General features: G+C 35.6%; 3 protein-coding genes across 30 annotated transcripts in view; all 3 read right to left on the bottom strand.

The window, feature by feature from the left end:
- LOC104734328 overlaps positions 1-6,025 on the bottom strand; it is a 7,833-nt gene extending 1,808 nt beyond the window's left edge. For 3 of the 28 annotated variants that reach the window (XR_759195.2, XR_759198.2, XR_759194.2), the window contains exons 1-28: positions 5,794-6,025; positions 5,556-5,652; positions 5,314-5,447; positions 5,162-5,213; positions 4,940-5,025; positions 4,681-4,826; positions 4,539-4,583; positions 4,402-4,440; positions 4,244-4,314; positions 4,095-4,148; positions 3,910-4,004; positions 3,765-3,838; positions 3,559-3,663; positions 3,408-3,459; positions 3,047-3,180; positions 2,810-2,959; positions 2,659-2,713; positions 2,422-2,519; positions 2,256-2,323; positions 2,047-2,167; positions 1,821-1,931; positions 1,599-1,729; positions 1,361-1,520; positions 1,034-1,249; positions 891-942; positions 519-751; positions 357-398; positions 119-249 (exon numbers count right to left, since the gene is read on the bottom strand). The gene's annotated coding sequence lies outside the window, so the exon portion shown is untranslated. Of the gene's footprint in view, positions 1-118; positions 250-356; positions 399-518; positions 752-890; positions 943-1,033; positions 1,250-1,360; positions 1,521-1,598; positions 1,730-1,820; positions 1,932-2,046; positions 2,168-2,255; positions 2,348-2,421; positions 2,520-2,658; positions 2,714-2,809; positions 2,960-3,046; positions 3,181-3,407; positions 3,460-3,558; positions 3,664-3,764; positions 3,839-3,909; positions 4,005-4,094; positions 4,149-4,243; positions 4,315-4,401; positions 4,441-4,538; positions 4,584-4,680; positions 4,827-4,913; positions 5,026-5,161; positions 5,214-5,313; positions 5,448-5,555; positions 5,653-5,793 lie in introns of all 28 variants that reach the window. The other 25 variants (XR_759202.2, XR_759210.2, XR_759197.2 and 22 more) reach the window with 25 other exon arrangements.
- Positions 6,614-9,279, bottom strand: LOC104734327 (dnaJ protein P58IPK homolog). Its single transcript, XM_010453873.2, has 9 exons — positions 8,968-9,279; positions 8,536-8,701; positions 8,234-8,435; positions 7,972-8,132; positions 7,792-7,885; positions 7,489-7,701; positions 7,328-7,405; positions 7,027-7,245; positions 6,614-6,925 (listed from the first exon to the last, which is right to left on the bottom strand). Exons 1-9 carry the CDS (start codon positions 9,095-9,097, stop codon positions 6,740-6,742), a joined length of 1,449 nt encoding a protein of 482 aa, XP_010452175.1. The 5' UTR covers positions 9,098-9,279; the 3' UTR covers positions 6,614-6,739.
- On the bottom strand, positions 10,648-14,020 carry LOC104734326 (zinc finger protein JACKDAW-like). The gene is made up of 4 exons (XM_010453872.2): positions 13,500-14,020; positions 12,702-13,101; positions 11,658-11,914; positions 10,648-11,542 (listed from the first exon to the last, which is right to left on the bottom strand). The coding sequence occupies exons 1-4, from the start codon at positions 13,684-13,686 to the stop codon at positions 10,845-10,847; spliced, it is 1,542 nt and encodes a 513-aa protein (XP_010452174.1). The 5' UTR covers positions 13,687-14,020; the 3' UTR covers positions 10,648-10,844.

Genomic DNA, 18,951 nt, shown 5'->3' with positions numbered 1-18,951 from the left:
AAAAAAAAAAAAAAAAAAAAAAAAAAAAAAAAAAAAAAAAAAAAAAAAAAAAAAAAAAAAAAAAAAAAAAAAAAAAAAGAAGAAGGCTAATAGAATATATAGTTTGTTTTACAGAAACCTAAATGGAACCTCCCATAGTGGAAACGGAAGAGAGATGAAGGAACCATCATCAGGCTTTTCTTCGTTACCACAGGACATCGTTTTGAACTGTTTTTAAATCATTCTGGAATTCCAACATCGTTCTTCCCTCTGGGGATTCCAATTATTCAATCAATAAATAACCTATTTCTTTTATAGTAAAGACTCTTCGTTGGAGAGTTAAGAGGAACGAGGTAAAGGTGGTTCAATAATAATACCTGCCAGGCTCTCTGCATATTGCACATCCGCATACTTCTCCCCTGTTAAGAATAATTTACTGTTAAGTTAGAACCAAAAATCCTATGAAACAAGAATCAGGTTAGCACATAGTGCAAGATACGAAATAGGTTACTGACGAAATAAAGGTCTAGTTTCTATACCCATTCTCTAGGCGAGATTTGTCTCTGGAAACAATTTCATGTTCGTTAACACCTAACTTCCACTTCCAATCATCAACATTGGCCACGGAAGATGAAGCCTATAAACAAGTTCACGCAATGTATTAAATCCTTTCCCAAGTAAAAAAGTAGATCAAATAGAATGAACAAAAATAAATGAATCCTTGATAAGAGCAGGAAGCTGCTGCAACTTTCCGGACCATCTAGAGAAGCAACTAAGGAAAAAACAAAAAAAAAAAACAAAAATATCAGTCTCCTTCTGATCTAAATCGTAACAATGACCCCAAAAAAAACAAAACTTTAAGCTGATTTTAACTCAATTTGTCTGTGGAGATTGGAGACAATATATTTTACCTTTTGGAGGACATGTGACATCTCCAACTGGTTTTGGGATGATCCATGGTGCCTGAAAGAAACAAGCCATAATTGTTGTTCACTGTAAAACAAAGTGTAACAAGACGTTAAAAGATGCCATTTAAGTATCAGGAATTACTTACAAGGCATAATAACTATCTGTAAGCAGCCTCCTTCCTCGAATCCACTAGCCATCACAATTTCAAATGCTCATCATCATGTACATATAGCAATGATTAGCCACACTTCAGTCAACAGAAGAAACATCTGGGCTATTCACTTGGGTCCATCTGATATGAGTATCCCCCATGGCCAACATCACTCTTCGGTTTCACCAAACTCCATAGCTCTCGTCTCAGCTACACAACAGAAAATATCACAAAGAAGACAAATAAAAAAGCAATATGACAAACCATCGAACAGAGATCAAAACGAAAAAACTAAGAAGAAAGCAAAGTTGGAAGGCAAACCGTGGAGGAGAAAGAGAGAAGCTGGATTGCGGGTAGAGAAAGCAAGAATGACATGTATCAGACACAATCTCTCCTAAGTTCTGGCTTCATACATACATGTCTCGATGGAGAAGAGCACCGTTGACTTCAGCTTTGAGTACAAGGAACTCTAATCACGGACCTGAAATTGCTGGGAAATTGCGTGAGAGAGGGAAAATAAAAAACATGTAAAATAGAAAGCAGAGAAAAAACATAAAACCTTAGCCTTTGAGTTTGGCTCTGCAAGCAGCCTCTTTCCTGAGTCCACCAGTCAACAGAACAAACATCAGCTGGGGGCCCTTCACTAGGCTCCTTGTGTTATGTATCTTCCATGGCCAACCCAACACGCACCTACCAGAAAGAGACATGTCAAAACATATGGAACATTGTCGGATCCATAAGAAAAAGAAAACAATGAAGATTCAGAGTCAGAGAAACAGACCTTAGTATTTTTAATGTAGCGACTATCATATAATGGCCAAGAGATCAACGGAAACTTTGAATGGCTTCAAGGCATGAATCTCATCAAACATCCATGGAAACATAATATCACCTAAATAAATCCATGGCCAAAAAAAACAGAAAGAAAATATGAGAATTTGCAAACAAGAAGAAGAAGAAGAAGAAGAAAGATGGAAAGATATAGAGAGAGTGAGATTAGAGAGTACCAAGTTTAATTTTTTAGGAAAAGGTCTTCTAGGGCTTCCTCTTTAAGACCTGGTTTAGCAAAGCGTAGCTCAGATTCTTCTCCAGCAGCCATCACAACTTCACTAACTCATCATGTACAACCTGCAACATAGCCATGATAAGCCACACTTCAGTCAAGATAAATGTTTCCAAGCCAACAACCAAAAAGAGACAGGGAAAAAAATGGAACCTTGGCCACTAAGTTTGATATGCAAGCAGCCTCCTCGAATCCACCGTGCTGTGATAAATTTCCAGAAGCTGCACATTCAATAACTTCCACATCTGAATAAGGATTAACTTTAAACACGTAAAAAAAAAAGAGAAACAGTAAAGAAAAGGATTTTGAAATCACTTACAGAGATCAAGAAAAGGGATACGAAATTTCCATTCCATCGTTGTGTTGCTGCGTCATATAGTGTGCATCATCCCGGATTCTATGAAGAAAGTGAACCATCTAGAGAAGCAACAAAGGGAAAAAAAAACAAAAATATCATTCACCTTTTGATCTAAATCGTAACAATGACCCAATAAGAAAAGACTTTAAAGCAAATTTAAACTCAATCTGTGTGTGGATTGGAGACGGAAAGTTTTACCTTTCGGAGAACATGTTACATCTCCAACTGGTTTTGGGATGATCCACAGGGGGGCCTGAAAGAAACATGGTAAAATTAAATGCAACAAGACATTAGAAAATCAAACTGAGTAGTGTAAAAAGATGCCGTTCAAGTAACGGGAATTACTTACAAGGATTAATTGTTGTTCACTGTTTTATGATAAACTTTTCAGAAGCTGCATCATGTTCAATAAATAGCTCACTGAGTTTGACATGCAAGCAGCCTCCTTCCTCGAATCCACCAGCCATTAAAATGTCACAAGCTCATCATCATGTACAATCTGCAACATAGCAATGATAAGCTACACTTTAGTCACGATAAATGTTTAATCAAAAAAGAAACAGAGAGAGAGAGAAAAGAATGGAACCTTGGCCACTGAGTTTGATCTGCAAGCAAGCAGCCTCCATCCTCGAATCATCCACCAGTCAACAGAAGAAACATCTGGGCTATTCACTTGGGTCCTACTGATATTTGTATCTTCCTTCCATGGCCAACAACAGCCTTCGAGGAAGAAGAAGACAAATAAAAATCAATCAATAAACAGAGATCAAAACGAAAAAGAAGAAGAAGAAGAAGCAAAGTTGGAAGGCAAATCGTGGAGGAGGGAGAAAGAGAGAAGCTGGATTTCTGGTTGAGGAAGCAAGAAGGTGAACATGATTCATTACTTTCAGTGGAATAGTAAACATGATTCATTAGTTTCGGATGGAGATTAGAGACAAAAAAAAAACCTTTAGGAGGACATGTAACATCTCCAACTGGTTTTGGGATGATCCACAGGGCCTGAAAAGTAAAACCATATGTAACAAGACAAGACGTCAAAAACCAAACGAGTAAGTAAGGAAAGATGAAGCAAATTCAAGTATCGGGAATTATAGTTACACAGGGAATAATAAGTGTCTTGTCCACGGTTCTGAGATTACTTTAACCACAAACACACAAGCTGCATCATATTCAATAGCCTCCACATGTGAATAAAGGATTTAACTTCAAACAGGTTAAGAAAAAGAGAAAAGACAGTAAAGAAAAGGAATTTGAGATCAGTTACTAAACAGAGATTAAGAAGAAAAAAAAGATATAAATTTTACATTCCATCGTTGTTGTTGCTGCGTCATATAGTGTGCATCACCCCTCATTCTGTAACAATACAATCTGCAGATAGCTAAACACATAAAACTTTGAATATACTTGTGAGATCAAAGATGAGAAAATGACAAGTAGGTAAGTGTTTACTCAAATATACTCCAGCAGCGAGTAAACCACCACCCAAAATTCCATTTACATTTGACACACAAAGACCTGGAAAGCTATAGTAGGAACCAATTGAGCTGAAACGTGATCCATATATAATCAGTAACTGAGAAAATAGATAGTCTTTCCACTAGTTTCAGATGGAGATTGGAGACAAAAAGTTTCACCTTTTGGAGGAGAAACGTAACATCTCCAACTGGTTTTGTGATGAACCACAGGTGCTGAAAAAAACATGGTAACACCATATGTAACAAGACGTTAAAAAATCAAACGAGTAGTGAAAGAAGATGCAATTCAAGTATTGGGAATAACTTACAGGGCATAAGTGTTGTCCACGGTTCTATAATAAACTTTCCAGAAGCTGCATCATATTTAATAGCTCCGCATCTGTATAAAGGATTATTGGTTGAGCGTATGATACAATTAGACAACAAAGCTAAATAACTTAGTACATTTAGGATCTGATACATTTACCTTTTGGACTGCAACTGGTTTTGAGATAATCCACAGGGCCTGAAAGAAAAATGGTAACACCATATGTAACAAGACTTCAAAAAAAAATCAAACGATTAGTGAAAGAAGATGCAATTCAAGTATTGGGAATTACTTACAGGGGATAAGTGTTGTCCACGATTCTATGATAAACTTTCCAGAAGCTGCATCATATTCAATAACTCCACGTCCGTATAAAGGATTATTGGTTGAAAAATTAACTTCAAACAGGATAAAGGAAAGGATTCTGAGATCACTTACAGATTTCCATTCCATCGTTGTTGTTGCTGCTCATATAGTGCTCTCAGTATATCAAAGCTTGAAACTTACAAGTTCCTGTTATGGGAAGCAGAGACAATATTGTTGGACTTTGAACTCCAATCTGTTACAAAAATAACTTGGCCATGCTGCAGCAATTCAAACAATGATTACTGTAAGGGAGAATCAAGTTAGGATCTGATACAGTAAGATAATAAAGCTAAATAATTCAGTACATGCACTTAGGATCTGATACGTTTACCATTTCGCACGATTTAGCTAACACGAGAGTTGGTAGCCATTCACCTTCTTCCAGGCGCCACACATACCTTCAAGAAACATTGCAACCTGTAAAAGAAAAAACACATGGTTGGTTAATCGAAAATATCCTATCAAGTATATCAAAGTATGAAACTGTCATTGGAATAGTGAACATGTTGCATTAGTTTTAGATTGAGATTAGAGACAAAAAAAAAGGTTTCACCTTTAGGAGGACATGTAACATCTCCAACTGGTTTTGGGATGATCCACAGGGCCTGAAAAGTAAAACCATATGTAACAAGACAAGACGTCAAAAAATCAAACGAGTAAGTAAGGAAAGAAGAAGCAAATTCAAGTATCGGGAATTATACTTACACAGGGCATAATAAGTGTGTTGTCCACGGTTCTGCGATAACTTTGCCGCACAAGCTACATCACAATTCAATAACATCCACATCTAAATAAAGGATTTAACTTCAAACAAAGGATATTAATTTTCACCTCTCATACTGTGAAGAAAGCAAAAAAAAAAAAAACAAAATATCAGTCACTCATTCCGATCTAAATCGTAACAATGGAAAAAAAAACACAAACTTTAAGCGGATTTGTTAACTCACTCTGTTGTCAGTGGAGCGTAACTTGAAGCTCGAGGAAGACCGTGTTGAATGAGTCGGGGGTCTGTCAAAAAGACCATCATCAGTAGAATCAGGTTGCCTATATAAGAAAGAAACAAATCAATCAAAAAAATACAAACTTTTTAAAAAATCAAACTCGTTTCGAATCAAAACCCTAACTCAATCAAATCAAAAAATCGAATTCATAGATAAAATTGAGAAGAAGGCGAAAACAAAAAACCTCAGATTTGTTCAATACCCTAGTTAGTCGCCGTAACAACCAACCAACGCTCTCTCGCCATATCTTCAGATCGCTTCAGACATGTTTGCTCCTTGTCGACATAAGAACGAACTCTCTCTTACTCTTCTTTTTAATGTCTCTCTTTAAGGTGGTGAAGAAGAGAAGAAGAGTCTCTCTCTCTCTCTAATCTTTTGTGTCAGCAGCAAAGTGAAGATGAGAAGACAACAAGACCTCTCTGTGCTTATTATATATATATATATATATATATATAGCGAAGACAACCCCAACGGGTTTATATATATATAAAAAAAGGAAAAAAACTCATATCTGATCACAGCCATTAGATGCAATTATATTTTAGATCCGACGGTGGATAAATCATTAAACAAAAAAGAAATATCTATAGAAGAAAATGGAAACAAACATATCTTATCACAGCCATTAGATGCAATCGATATTTTTGAACCGACGGTGGATAGATCATTAAAACAAAAAGGAAATCCTTTTTCTAAATCCACGTGGCAGTACCCAACGGTTAAAACAATAAAACAAATCATCATATAATATTTGGTCACTTCCCATTACAGCCATTAGATGCAATTGTATTTTAGATCTGACGGTAGATAGAGCATTCAAAGAAAAAATGAAATAAACGATCATAATGAAATTTGAAAATATCTAAACTGTTGCTTGAAGATTATGATGTTTACATATACACATTTACGTATATACACATTTAAATTTGTTGTACTTTAGGATTGTGATATAGATTGTATTATTATGTGTTACTGTTTTGATTCAAAGTGGGACAGCATTACGATTAAGATTGCACAAAACTTTTCTGATGAAAGAAAGGAAAATGTGTTTTTGAGTATAATTCGGAAAGTTCAGTCTCAAGTTACATGATACTTTCATGTCCAAGTTACATGATACTTTCATGTCCAAGTTAGAAACCGAAACCGCCAAAACCACCACCGCCGCCGGGAAAACCGCCCTCAAAATGGAAAGTATACTGTTGTCCACCACCACCACCACCATGAAACGGATTGAATCCTCCGCCGCTGCCTCCACCCATATCTTCAAGATCCTCTCCTCTGTCAAATCTCGCCCGCTTATCGTCATCTCCAAGAATCTGGTCAATTCACACGTTAGATATACAATAAAAATGAGTGAGCCACAGGAACGCTTGTGTGTGTGAGTGAATATGAAAGGGGATTGTGCATTTTGTTGAACCTCATAAGCTGCAGCGATTTCTCGGAACTTGTTCTCAGCTTCTTCTCTATTGTCTACGTTTTTATCAGGATGCCACTGTAAAGCAAGCTTCTTGTAGGCTCGTTTGATTTCAGAGATGGAAGCAGTTTTGGAAATTCCAAGAATCTTATACCAATCTTTTCGTTTGCTCATCTTTAGTGCCTTCTCTGCTTTACCAAGTGCTTCATGAATTTCCATGTCCTGATACAGTTAGATGCGTGTTTAGTTACGTTAAAAGAGAATCAGAAACACTGACGATAAACAAACTAATCTTTAAACCAACCTGAGAGTTTTGAGCGGCTTGCTTCAAATCCTCCACAGCTCCTTCCCAATCTTCAAGCAACAGTTTAGCTTCTCCCCTCTGATGAAGTAAGTAATCAGAAACCTGTTTGTTTGATAGCAAAGTTGCGAATGTGTACTGATATGATACTTAATGATTTGAACCTGATGTAAAGCTTCAATCAATTCTCCATCGATGTTAAGTGCTTCATTACAGCTATTTAAGCCGTCTTTTCCACGGCCGAGCCTGACTGAGACCTTGCATAATCCAAGATAGAGATGCACGTTATTTGCCGTGTGTTCAGGGTCCAGAGCAATAGCTTCTTTATACTCCTCTGCTGAAACTCGCAACTTTCCTTTGTTTGCATTATCTTCTGCCTGCAATAATAGAACACAAGTTTTCAACACACTATAATTGGCAGCTAAAGCTCAATGTTAGGGGAAGACGAAGAGGTTTGCAGGACTCACGCTTTTTGTCTTCTTGAGCAGTTTTTTCAGTCCGAAGTATGCTTTCTTCAGTTCACTGTGTTCCGGATCAAGACGAAGCCCTTTTTGGTAATGCCTGAAACAAAGAGTTTAATCAAGCGCATATCAGTTTTGGAGCCAAAATCTTTCTAAAATTAAAAGTGGTTTGAAGTTAGAACACACCTTTGGGCAATGTCATGATCAGCTAAATAGTAGTAGGCACGGCCACGAAGGAGCAAAGCCTCAAGATTATTTTCATCTTCCTTGAGAATATAACCAGTCTCGGAAATTACAGCAGAGTAGTCTTTAGACACCATAAGGAGCCTGACTTTGAGAAGCTTTGCCTGAAGTGATTAAAACGAGGTAAACAATAAGAAACTGCATGATCGATCAGAGGAGGTACTACTAAAATATATATATTTTAAAAAGCCATCAAGAAGAGAACCTTAGAGCAAGCTGGGGAGAAGACAAGAACAACTTTATCAACAAATTCAAGAGCTTTCGCAATGTCCTTTGATTCATACAAAGTTGAGGCAGTCTCCAAAGCACTCTTAGCTTGATGAAGCTGCGAGAGCTCTTTCTCAGCATTTGAATCTCCTGATTTAAATTCTAGATATTTCTGGTAATTATTTTCAGAGTCTTCGTATCTATAACACAGTAATAAGAGCATCAAAGTCATATCTTCTAACCTTTTCAGTGAAAAATAATAATCCAAACCAATAGAACCTTTTTGCCAATTTTCCATACCTGCAAAAATGACGAAGCACAGAGGCACGCTTAAAATAAGCTTCAGAAAGAGCAGGGTCTGCTTCGATGGCTGCATTCAGATCATCGAGGGCATCGCTGTAACGCTTAACCTTGATACTTTGTGAAGCCCTCTCAAATAACTCAGCAGCATCCACTGATTGACCATCTGTACCAAAAAAAATAACAACCACGATAAAAATACATATTTTAAACCAAATTTGATCAATTAACTCATAATGTGGGGAGCCCTAAATTCGATTCCGGTACAGGGATTGCAACAAACCCAACACCAAAGAAACCAAATTTCCAGAGAAAAAGAAATAAACAATTCACAATTTGGTGCAAATTTCTAAACCCTAAAATATCCAAATCAGCTAAACTGTAAAACAACAAACATGAACTTTAACCACATTGGAAAAAAAAAAGGGATACCTAAAGTGGAAACGAGAGGCTGAAGGAAAAGAAGTTGGCAAGCAAATACAAAGTTGAGAAGAAGAACTGTGTAGGCCATTCCTCTCCAACCTAAGATATCCATCCCTGACCAAACTCGGAACAGATCCATTCTCCCGATTTCAGTACATATACATACACTGTCTTGTCCTGTATACGGCCACACCCCCACAAATTTGGAATATTCAGAAATTGGAGAGAGACGAACGAAGAAGAAGAAGAAGAAGAAGAAGAAGAAGAAGAAGAAGAATTTGTGTGTTTCGTTCGGATCGAATTCGAAACCTATTTTCGATTTTTGATTTTGCATGTTTCTTCAATGTGTATACTAGTAACAACACGTTGTTCTATCCAATCACTATGATCCACGTGGAATATGTTTTGCGCACTTTTTTAGTTTTGCATCTTATTACCAATGAGAATCAAACACGTACGACTAACTGTTTACACGTTGGTTCTTACACTGCCACGTAAGATTACTGAGATTCTTGGGCCTAGCAGAGTTGTGGCCTCTATAACTTGAAGAGATCAATATGGCCCCAAAAGCCCAAAATGTTAAAAGTGTAATTAAACGGATCAGTAACACAAACTTATACCGGTTAGGGCCCAATCCTTTCTGTTTTTCTTTTCCAAAATTATCGTGATTTTGAATAAATTATTTTAATTTTATTTTATTTTGTAAATTAGATTTTCTCTATTTTGTGATTTTAGTTAGTTATGCCGAGTTTTAAACTTAAATACAGAATATTTATTAGTAGGAAAAAAATGCAACCTACAAGCACCATATAGTTAGAGGCACTTATTATATATATAGTCTTATAGTGTTTCTGTGTTTGACAATGAAAAAGGAATAATGCATGGATCCACAAGACGACATAATTCATATTTTCTATGTACAATAATACTAGCTACTTATTAAATTATAGTAGTCGTGAATAACTAAAATATGTATGGAGTTAGAATAAGTCAAAATAAAGACAAGGCCTATTAATCTACTGAAAAGTGGAAATTAAATTATTTTCATTTTATGCAGAACCCAAAGGTACATTGACATGACACACATCTCTAGAACTCGAGTTTGGATCAAGTACCTATTGAAAAGGAAAGTTCAACAAGGCCGTTCAGTTCCAACTGGTTTTAAAAAATAAAATAATAGTACATATAAGAGTTTTGTTTTTTACTAAAGAAAACTTATATAGACGTAAAATATTGTGTTTGTCTTTTTGTTTGAAAACTTTTGAAACGACTTTGGGTAGTCTTGGAGAACATTTTGTAGGATATTGTCAACTTATCTAAATTTCGAATCAAGAGTAGTGACCAGTATGTATATATGCCATTATATTAGTTCTACACAAAAACATCATAAATGGTTAATCCAATGATTTCCAAGCGAGTTACGACCCAACATTCTTCCGATTGGGATAGAACATATCAAAATATCACATGAACGACGTAAACAGTTTCATGATAAACAAACTTGGAAAAGCCTCAATGCCTCATGAGGATTATACAGATCATATTTTTTAATATCTCATTACAATAATGAAAAGAAAATAACATTTACAAAACGACAACATTGGAAATACATATATCCATGCATCATCCATGTCATGGTATATATGATGGCGATAGCCATAAACATAGATAGTAAAAGTACATATTCAATGTAAAAATTGATATGATGATGTCTTGTCAACCTTTGTCCCCACATTCCGACCACTTCACAAGGGGGGTACGATTCTTATTAGACTTGTCTCCTCAAAGGAACTTCCAATCCTAATTAAACACAAAATCTTGTTCCCCCATATTTCGATTGATCCGATCCAAATATGTAATACAACGTAATTTATTGCAACTCACAATCAACCCAATGGAGCAAACCTTGCGTGTTCTTGAGGCAAAAACGTGCGACGGCCTGTTTGATGAGGGTGATGGTCGTTGCTCACTCCTAGAAAATCCCGGGTTAGACCCATCTGTTGAACCGGATTTAGACCCGACCGGTTCGATTGTAAAGGATTATTATCCCCACTATTAGTGGTTACACCACTAAGCGGAGGAGGAGCAAGATTGTGACTCTCTCGTGAGACGATGGTGTTGAAGTTGTTGTTGAGTTGTTGTTGGATCATCATTGGAGAAGACGATCTAGGAGGAGGAGGAGAAGCGGTGGCTGAGGATGAAGTCATTGTTGGGCCGGCGAAAAAGGACGGAGCGGTGGAGGAATTGCTTCTAGTAGAGCCCATTTGTGCAGCCTTTTGTAGGAGGGCTGTGGCAGACATTGGAGAGAGAGGCTTGTTTTGTTTGTTTTCCGAGGAAGAGGAGAAGAGTGGTGAGAAAGATGAGTCTTTTCCTGTTTGGTGTTGTTGTTGTAGTGATGGTAATGAAGCTGAGGCTTGTAGTGATGTTGAGGATGATAAGGTGAGATTAGGGTTTGTGGAGGTCGTTGGAATCTGGAATTGTTGGTTGAGGTGATGGCCGGAGAAATCAGGGAGGGATGATGATGATGATGACGGGAAGAGGTGGTGGTTGCCTGTGGATGCCATTTGAACCATCTCAGATAGACCTAAACGGAATATAATTAACAATAGTATTATAGCATATTCATCAAATTGAAAACAACTGATCTATCATATATATGAAATAACTATTTAGAAAGATGTTTGATGTGATATATATACCTTGGGCATGCATTGCACTTAGGTCATGGCCAAACCCTAAACCGAATTGAGAGATAGCAGCATTAATGTCGGGATGATGAACTCCTCGGTGAACAAATCCATGAGGAAGATTTGGATTACTCATAACATTTGAATCGTTTCCAAAATTCAGATTCGTGGTAGAGATCACCGGATTGTTATTACTTAGTGAGCTCATCCTTGCACCTTCTTCAGTCAATGCGTCGCAGAACGCTCTATGTGTGATGAAACTATCTTTCCTATAATATTAGATCGATTAATTATTAAAAACAAATGTTACAGGTTTGCTCAAAAATTTAAGTTAACGAGATGAGTAATTAAAAAGTCTATATAATTAAGTAATTTAAGTATAGTGAGACAAGGGCATCAATTATTAAAAGAGCATTGAATTTGAAATCATTGGCAAAAGAAACATTCTTGGCCGGGGTAAGCATTTATTTCTCCTATGCAAACTCACGACATGAAGACAGAAACAAACATAAAACTTATATATATCATCTATATATGTATATGTGCATGTGGTTGTTGACATAGATATATGTATATAGCTAGTTTCTTGCCATATCGTGTGAATAGAAGAAAAGAATGAAGCCAAATAGACATGTACACATACAAACACACAAAATAATTCTTAGATGCTCATGAATCTCATCGATTATCATACTCATAAAGTATGCAGCTTTTCTTTCGAAAATATAAATTAAATAAAAATAAATGCTCCCCAAAAGTCAGAAAGTCTTCAATTAATGTTCTGCTCTAATCCAAGTTCTCAACAGATATATCTAATCACAAGACATTGCACACATACTCATGCCGACACTAAGATATGTATATATACAGACACCTATATCTATTAGAGTTTGTCACACAATTTTTTTGAGCTCTAACACTCACATGAATTATTTGCCTTCTTTTCATCGGATATTGCTATTAGAGATATATTATCAAGTTCTAATACTTCAGATAGCACAAACCCAACTTATACATCAACCAATACGAAATATTAATCTCGTAAGTAATTATTACCTGGAGAACAACGTGCCACAGTCACATTTATACTCGCGAGTGCCACAAGTTTTTGCATGTGCCTTCCAATCAGACTGAACAGCGTATTTCTTAGAACACTTTTCACACTTCCACTTCTTTTCGCCGTGTTTGCGGCTATAGTGTTTCTTGATCCCAGTGAGGTCTCCAAGTGCCCTGGAAGCATCATGGTGTACACAGGTCTTGATAGGACATATGTATACTTTCTTCTTTATCACCTCTTGTTTGGACCGTTGCTTCAGCTTCCATGGAAGGTTGTGGCCACGGCGATGGAGTTGTAAGTTCTGGTCCCTTTGAAACCCTTTGTTGCAGATCTCGCATACGAATCTGTTTGTTGCCATGAGTGTTGTTGGCGATAGAGCGATGACATCAGCATCTGGATCTGTCCATAGATATGTATAAATATGAGGTACTATCATATATCAACGCATATTTTGTTCTAATGACTCCAAAGATGTTGAACGGATTATTAAAAAAAACAAATGCGTAACATGACAACACGGATACAATAAGCTAACATATGCATATAAGCAATATATATACAGATGTATGTGCCTATATGATTATTGAGTTTGCGATTGTTTCAGCAAATAATATATATGCATTTTTGTTGCTAAAATGTTATTTTCATTAGAAAGCAGATTATACGAAAGTATGGAGCTACATTTTATGCTTAATAATTTTGAAGTATCTGTGTTAGATATGTAGAAATTAATACATACCCATATATTTATATATATGTATATACATGTGGGTATACTATGGTGTGGAAGGAGTTACCTGGAGTGCCAGGTTGATTTCTCTTCTTCTTGGCGGATGAAGCGTTTGGTTTAGCATTAGGGTTAGGGTTAGAATTAGGGTTAAAGTCAGGGATCTGCTGCTGAAGATGATGAAGGTGTGTTTCTTGATGAACAAACCCTCCCATGGAAGATGAAATAGAAAATGGAGCTCCTGGAATCATCTGCATATCTATTCTGGTTTAAAAGAGAGCTAGAGAACAAGAACAAGAACAGCTGGGTTTTGTTTTTTTGTAAAATCTCGCAAGAAAACAAGAAGATGAACAGGAGGTTTAAAACAGTATACAAACAAAAGAGATAGTTAATTAGGGTTTAATTTGTAGAGAGGAGAAGAAGAACAAGAACAAGAGCATATAAGTTTTTTTTGGGTTTTAGGGCTTGAGAATGTTTGAATGTGCTTGACTCTTTGGTTATGCCAAATGACAAGAAAAGACCAAAGAAGATGAGGAAGAAAATTTCAAGGCACGAAAGTATATGTATATAGAAAGATAATATTGAAAGAGGATTTGTTATTATAAAGAGAAGAAAATTACATGAATAAAGTTTTTCTTTGTATTAAAAAATGTTGAGAGATCTGGGAGATGTTCTCTTATAGAGATCTACCCTTAGTCGATCTGTGAATTATTTTCAAAAGGGAAAAGTGATGTTTTAAAATTAATAATATTTTCTTCGAAAAGGCCAGTCTCTTCATTTCTCGCAGTTACATAGACACACGTGCATGTGTACATCTATGGTGTGTTTAAAACTTGGGAGAAGATATAAATATATGGAAAGTATCCTTAATTATATTTTTATGCTATTGTTATTTGAAAAAATATTAATTTATGTTGATACTTACAATATATAATTATATGAATATTTTTGGTATTATTGATTGAACTAAAATCTTGATTCATATAAGATTAAACCGATCGAACGTAGAGAAAAAAATTTATGTTACGGTCACAATTATAAAGGGTTACTTAGTTTTGGCACTTTATTGTTTTTGATGTTATTTGTAATAAGTTTCTTTCTACAAATTAAATTAATAATTTTCATTTTCAAAACATACACAGTACTATATCTTTTGTAAACAGTAAATAATTAACATCTCTATGGACTCGTATACAAAATATATGCAAATTCAAACTAAAGTCTCAATAATTTTCTTATATAAAATATTGATATGTTAAGTTATTTTTCTTAAGAATAACGTTTTTATAAGGTTGCGACTTTATAAAAGGTTTAACACTTCGTTAATATAGTTAGTTTGCCAATGCAATATAACACTTTTTATTAGTTAGTTTATGAAAATTCTACGTTGATACATGTACTTGCTATGGTTTGGATATAAATTTAATTGGACATAGTTTCAACTCCTATTTTATTTATAAATTGTAAGTTTTATTCACCCGAGAAATTGTATTTGGCAAAGGAAAATGTTCGGTGTCCCAAGAACAAAGCATATAGGTAGATGCAAAAGGTTCCCGTTGTTTAAAGAGAGCACCATCTTTGACTCCCAAAAAGTTTTAGGAACTCAAAAAAGCCTTTTTGTAATTTATATTTCTTTTCAACTATTTAAAAAAAAAACATCTTAAAAGCATTAAGTGGAAGTGCAAATTGCTCCTAGACAAAATGCGAAAAAAAGTAATTTAGGTTTAAATGTAAGAATGTGTAATACACCCACGTGAAGTCAAAATGTGGTATCGATCAATATATATTGACACTAAATCTATGATCTACTGTCGTTAATAGATCCAGAAGCGAAGAAATGTTACTCTAGTAGTCTAGTAATATGTCACGTAGGAAAACATGTACTTATCACTTATGTTAGCCAAAATTATAATTAAAGTCTTGTTAGAAGTAGAACATGGTTCATGAGACATTTGGTTTATTCTTTTATCTATTAATTCGAGAAAAAAAAAGTACAAACAGTTCTGAAAAAAATATGAACTGCATGCAATTGATCGTTTGATATGGACAAAATAAAACTATTGGATTTCTTGAGTGGACTACAAATTTATTTACTCATTCAAGTGTGATCTTCTTTCGCTTTTTCTTCTTTTGGTTTGTGCAATCGAGGAAGTGAGAAGAAAAGGGAATTGCCTTTAAGGAAATAGATCGAAAGAAATGATTAAGGCATAATTACAAGTTGGACCAAACATAGCATGTTGCATGTTGTTTGTGTAATGTGAGAGAGAGAGAGAGGATCTTTGGCATTTCCCGATGAAGACGATAGGACAGTCCGTGACGCCTGTCTCTCTGTCTGTAGGACCCTCTTTTTGAAGCTATGATTCTCATGCACATTGGTCTTCTATTATCATCCATCTGATCATATATAGTTTTCTTTTCCTTTCATCAATCTTTAGTCACGTAGAGATCGAAGCTCATGAACATCATGTTAATAATGCTGTGAGTCTCTATGAATATATGGTTTTTGGGTTCAATTATAATACAAATGGGTCTCTAACTTTCTAGTACATACTTAAACGTTTGATATTTTTGGTTGCATTTATGTTTCTTTTAAAAATTTTAAAAGTTAACAGTACTTTCTTTCTAAATATTTTGTAAACGCAAATATAATCTGTCCTACTATATATTTGAAAGTATACCTTAATAGTTAATACCAAATAAATAGACATTTCGTACACATAAAATATAATAGCTATATGTAGTAAGTGATAACATAAAATACCGACAATTCGAACTCGAAAGTTCATACCCACTCAGTATATCTTAGTAATCGTAAGTTTAAAATTCTTTCGTATCGATACATATATACCCTAGTTCGAGTTCCACCTGAGGGTCTCAACTTTGTAATTAGCAAAGAAAAAAATGTTTGACAAAAAGTAAATTAACGCAGACAAACAGATATATGAAGACCGACTGTAGTTTAAATATAGTTTTCTTCTTTAAAAAAATCATTCTCTAAATGATAAATAAAATGAACTAGTAGATTAGATCACATTAAAAATTCCATAAATAATGCAACCCAACCTCTCTTTTGGCCTTTTGTGTTTACCATCTTTTGGTCCATTGGATGCTTTCATATTCCCCTCTTGGTATCCAAAGTTTGTGTCTACGATTAAGAAACGTATTATTATAATCTAGCATATATACTCACACATAATTATAAATGCATATACAAATATACTAATTATTTTGGGTTCAACCGTAAAATAATGAGTAAATTCAAATGTATGCAAATAATTGATTTTGTATTATCCGATTATTGAACTAACGATTTGATCTGACATCGATTATGAACAAAAAAAAATCGTTGGAAAACTTGTCTAACCAACAAATTACTTTTTGAACTAACGATTAGTTTTATCTTTTTGAACTAACGATTTGATCTGACATTGATTATTGAAGACCTAAAGGTAAATAAATTCCAATAAAATAGTATATACAGGATACAATTATAATATGTTCAGTTAGATTTGTATAAACGCAAAACTAATGAGCACCAATAAATTGTTGCAAACTTCATTTTATTTATGGCTCCACTTGTATTTGATTAATTATAACTTTTGTAACAATTCAAATAATTGAATATGGACGCCGGTCTTATTTAAATTCAATCGGTCAATATTCAAAAAAGCTCGATCGACGTCATTATATAAAGAATTACCATCGCAACGATTAAAATAAACAAATTGATCGAGATTTATCACTAGTGGTTTTTCGTTAGAACTCAGAACAAAAGTGATTAAGATCACTTCTTTAAGTGTCAACCAGTCAATCAAATGCTAATTATAAGCAAGAGATCTATATATTTCGTTAACATGATGCAATACTTGAATAAATGAAACATAATATACCAATTAACTTTGAGACGAATTTATAAATTTCTGATAAATCAAAGACATGGCATGAATCACATTTTTTTTTTCTTTTTCTTTTTGAAGGTATGTTTTTTCGGATATGAGGCCCCATTAAGATATGTCTCTATTTTATTCTTTGAAGCTATAGCGATGCGGTTCGCACTTGGTTTCTCTTGAGCAAATATTTAACTTTTGCAGCATTGTTTTCTAGATTATTTTAGTTTGAACTTTCAAAGACAAATACGTTGTGGGTTGAAAGCTATATGCTCAAAATTAACTAGCGCGATAGCCAATTTCTGGTGGAGCAATAAAGCAGACAGTAAAGGACTACACTGGATATTGTGGAAGCAATTGTGTACTCAACTTTCGGAAGGTGGGTTAGGCTTTAGAACACTAGAAGAATTTAATCTAGCCCTTTTGGCAAAGCAACTATGGAGATTGCTGAGATATCCAGATTCCCTTCTTAGCCGAGTTCTAAAAGGGAGATACTTTCGATATTGTAGTCCATTAGAGATACAAGTATCAAATCGACCTTCGTATGGCTGGAGGAGCATGTTGGCAGCAAAGCAGGTTCTTTCGTACGGAATTCGTAAGACCATAAGCTCGGGTTTTAATACGTGCATCTGGACTGAACCATGGATCCCAGATACGCCAGCACGGCCACCCCAAAGTTTAACTAGTGAGAGAAATCCTTTGATTTGTGTTAACACCTTGATAGATTTCAACACAAAAAAGTGGAAAATTGAACGTCTTCGGGAACTCTTCCCCCCGAAAGAAATTACCCTTATTTTGGGGATTAAACCGAGCTTGAATGCCTCGAGGGACGGCTATTCTTGGACTCTGACAAAGTCTGGAAATTATACCGTTAAATCTGGATACGAAGCCGCGAGAGCTATCTCTCGCCCTGCTTGCGACCTCCCTTCTCAGGGACCTAGTGTTACGACACTTAAGGCGCAAGCATGGAAGTTAAAAACATCACGGAAGCTTAAGCATTTCGTTTGGCAATGTGTGACTGGGTGCTTGGCAACATGTCAACGCCTGCATTATCGCCATATTGGTAGAGATAAAGATTGTCCTAGATGTGGAGCGGAGGAGGAAACTATAAACCATATGCTATTTGAATGCCCCCCAGCACGTCAAGTATGGGCTTTATCGACAATCCCTTCCCATCCTATGGTGTTCCCTTCATCTTCCCTATATAGCAACCTCGATTTTCTATATGGGCGTGGCAGAGACTCTGGTGCAACTGATCAAAACTTGAGAATGTTCCCGTGGATGATGTGGTACATTTGGAAGGCAAGAAATAAGAAAGTGTTTGAAAATATCTCTGAATCTCCGCAAGATACACTGGAGAAAGCTATCCAAGAAGAAGAAGTTTGGAGAAGAGCAAATAACAGAGACTTAGCACCAGCGGTAGTAGAAGCATGCATACCTTCGATCCCAATTCCTCAAGAATCCCTTGTATGCTTTTTAGATGGATCTTTACATACAGAGGTGGATAGGAGTGGGCATGGCTGGATTGCGTCTATCGGTGATAGAATCCTGCACATGGGGCTAAAAGGATCGCGCAGAAGCTTATCCCCATTACATGCAGAGTTAGATACCCTTATTTGGGCTATGGAGTGCTTA

Source organism: Camelina sativa, chromosome 13 (assembly GCF_000633955.1).
Source record: "Camelina sativa cultivar DH55 chromosome 13, Cs, whole genome shotgun sequence".
Classification (NCBI taxonomy): domain Eukaryota; kingdom Viridiplantae; phylum Streptophyta; class Magnoliopsida; order Brassicales; family Brassicaceae; genus Camelina; species Camelina sativa.
Note: the sequence above shows the minus strand (reverse complement) of the source record. Positions and strands in the feature narration are given on the sequence as shown.

What these genes read in the sequence shown, in the direction of transcription:
- LOC104734327 (XM_010453873.2), bottom strand. Translation starts at nt 9,097, where the DNA reads ATGGATCTGTTCCGAGTTTGGTCAGGGATGGATATCTTAGGTTGGAGA. An exon ending in TCTCCCCAGCTTGCTCTAAG is followed by an intron (nt 8,133 to 8,233) that starts GTTCTCTTCTTG and finishes TAATCACTTCAG; the next exon opens with GCAAAGCTTCTCAAAGTCAG. An exon ending in AAGCCGCTCAAAACTCTCAG is followed by an intron (nt 7,246 to 7,327) that starts GTTGGTTTAAAG and finishes TAACTGTATCAG; the next exon opens with GACATGGAAATTCATGAAGC.
- LOC104734326 (XM_010453872.2), bottom strand. Translation starts at nt 13,686, where the DNA reads ATGCAGATGATTCCAGGAGCTCCATTTTCTATTTCATCTTCCATGGGA. An exon ending in AAATCAACCTGGCACTCCAG is followed by an intron (nt 13,102 to 13,499) that starts GTAACTCCTTCC and finishes ATCTATGGACAG; the next exon opens with ATCCAGATGCTGATGTCATC. An exon ending in AAGTGCAATGCATGCCCAAG is followed by an intron (nt 11,543 to 11,657) that starts GTATATATATCA and finishes TATTCCGTTTAG; the next exon opens with GTCTATCTGAGATGGTTCAA.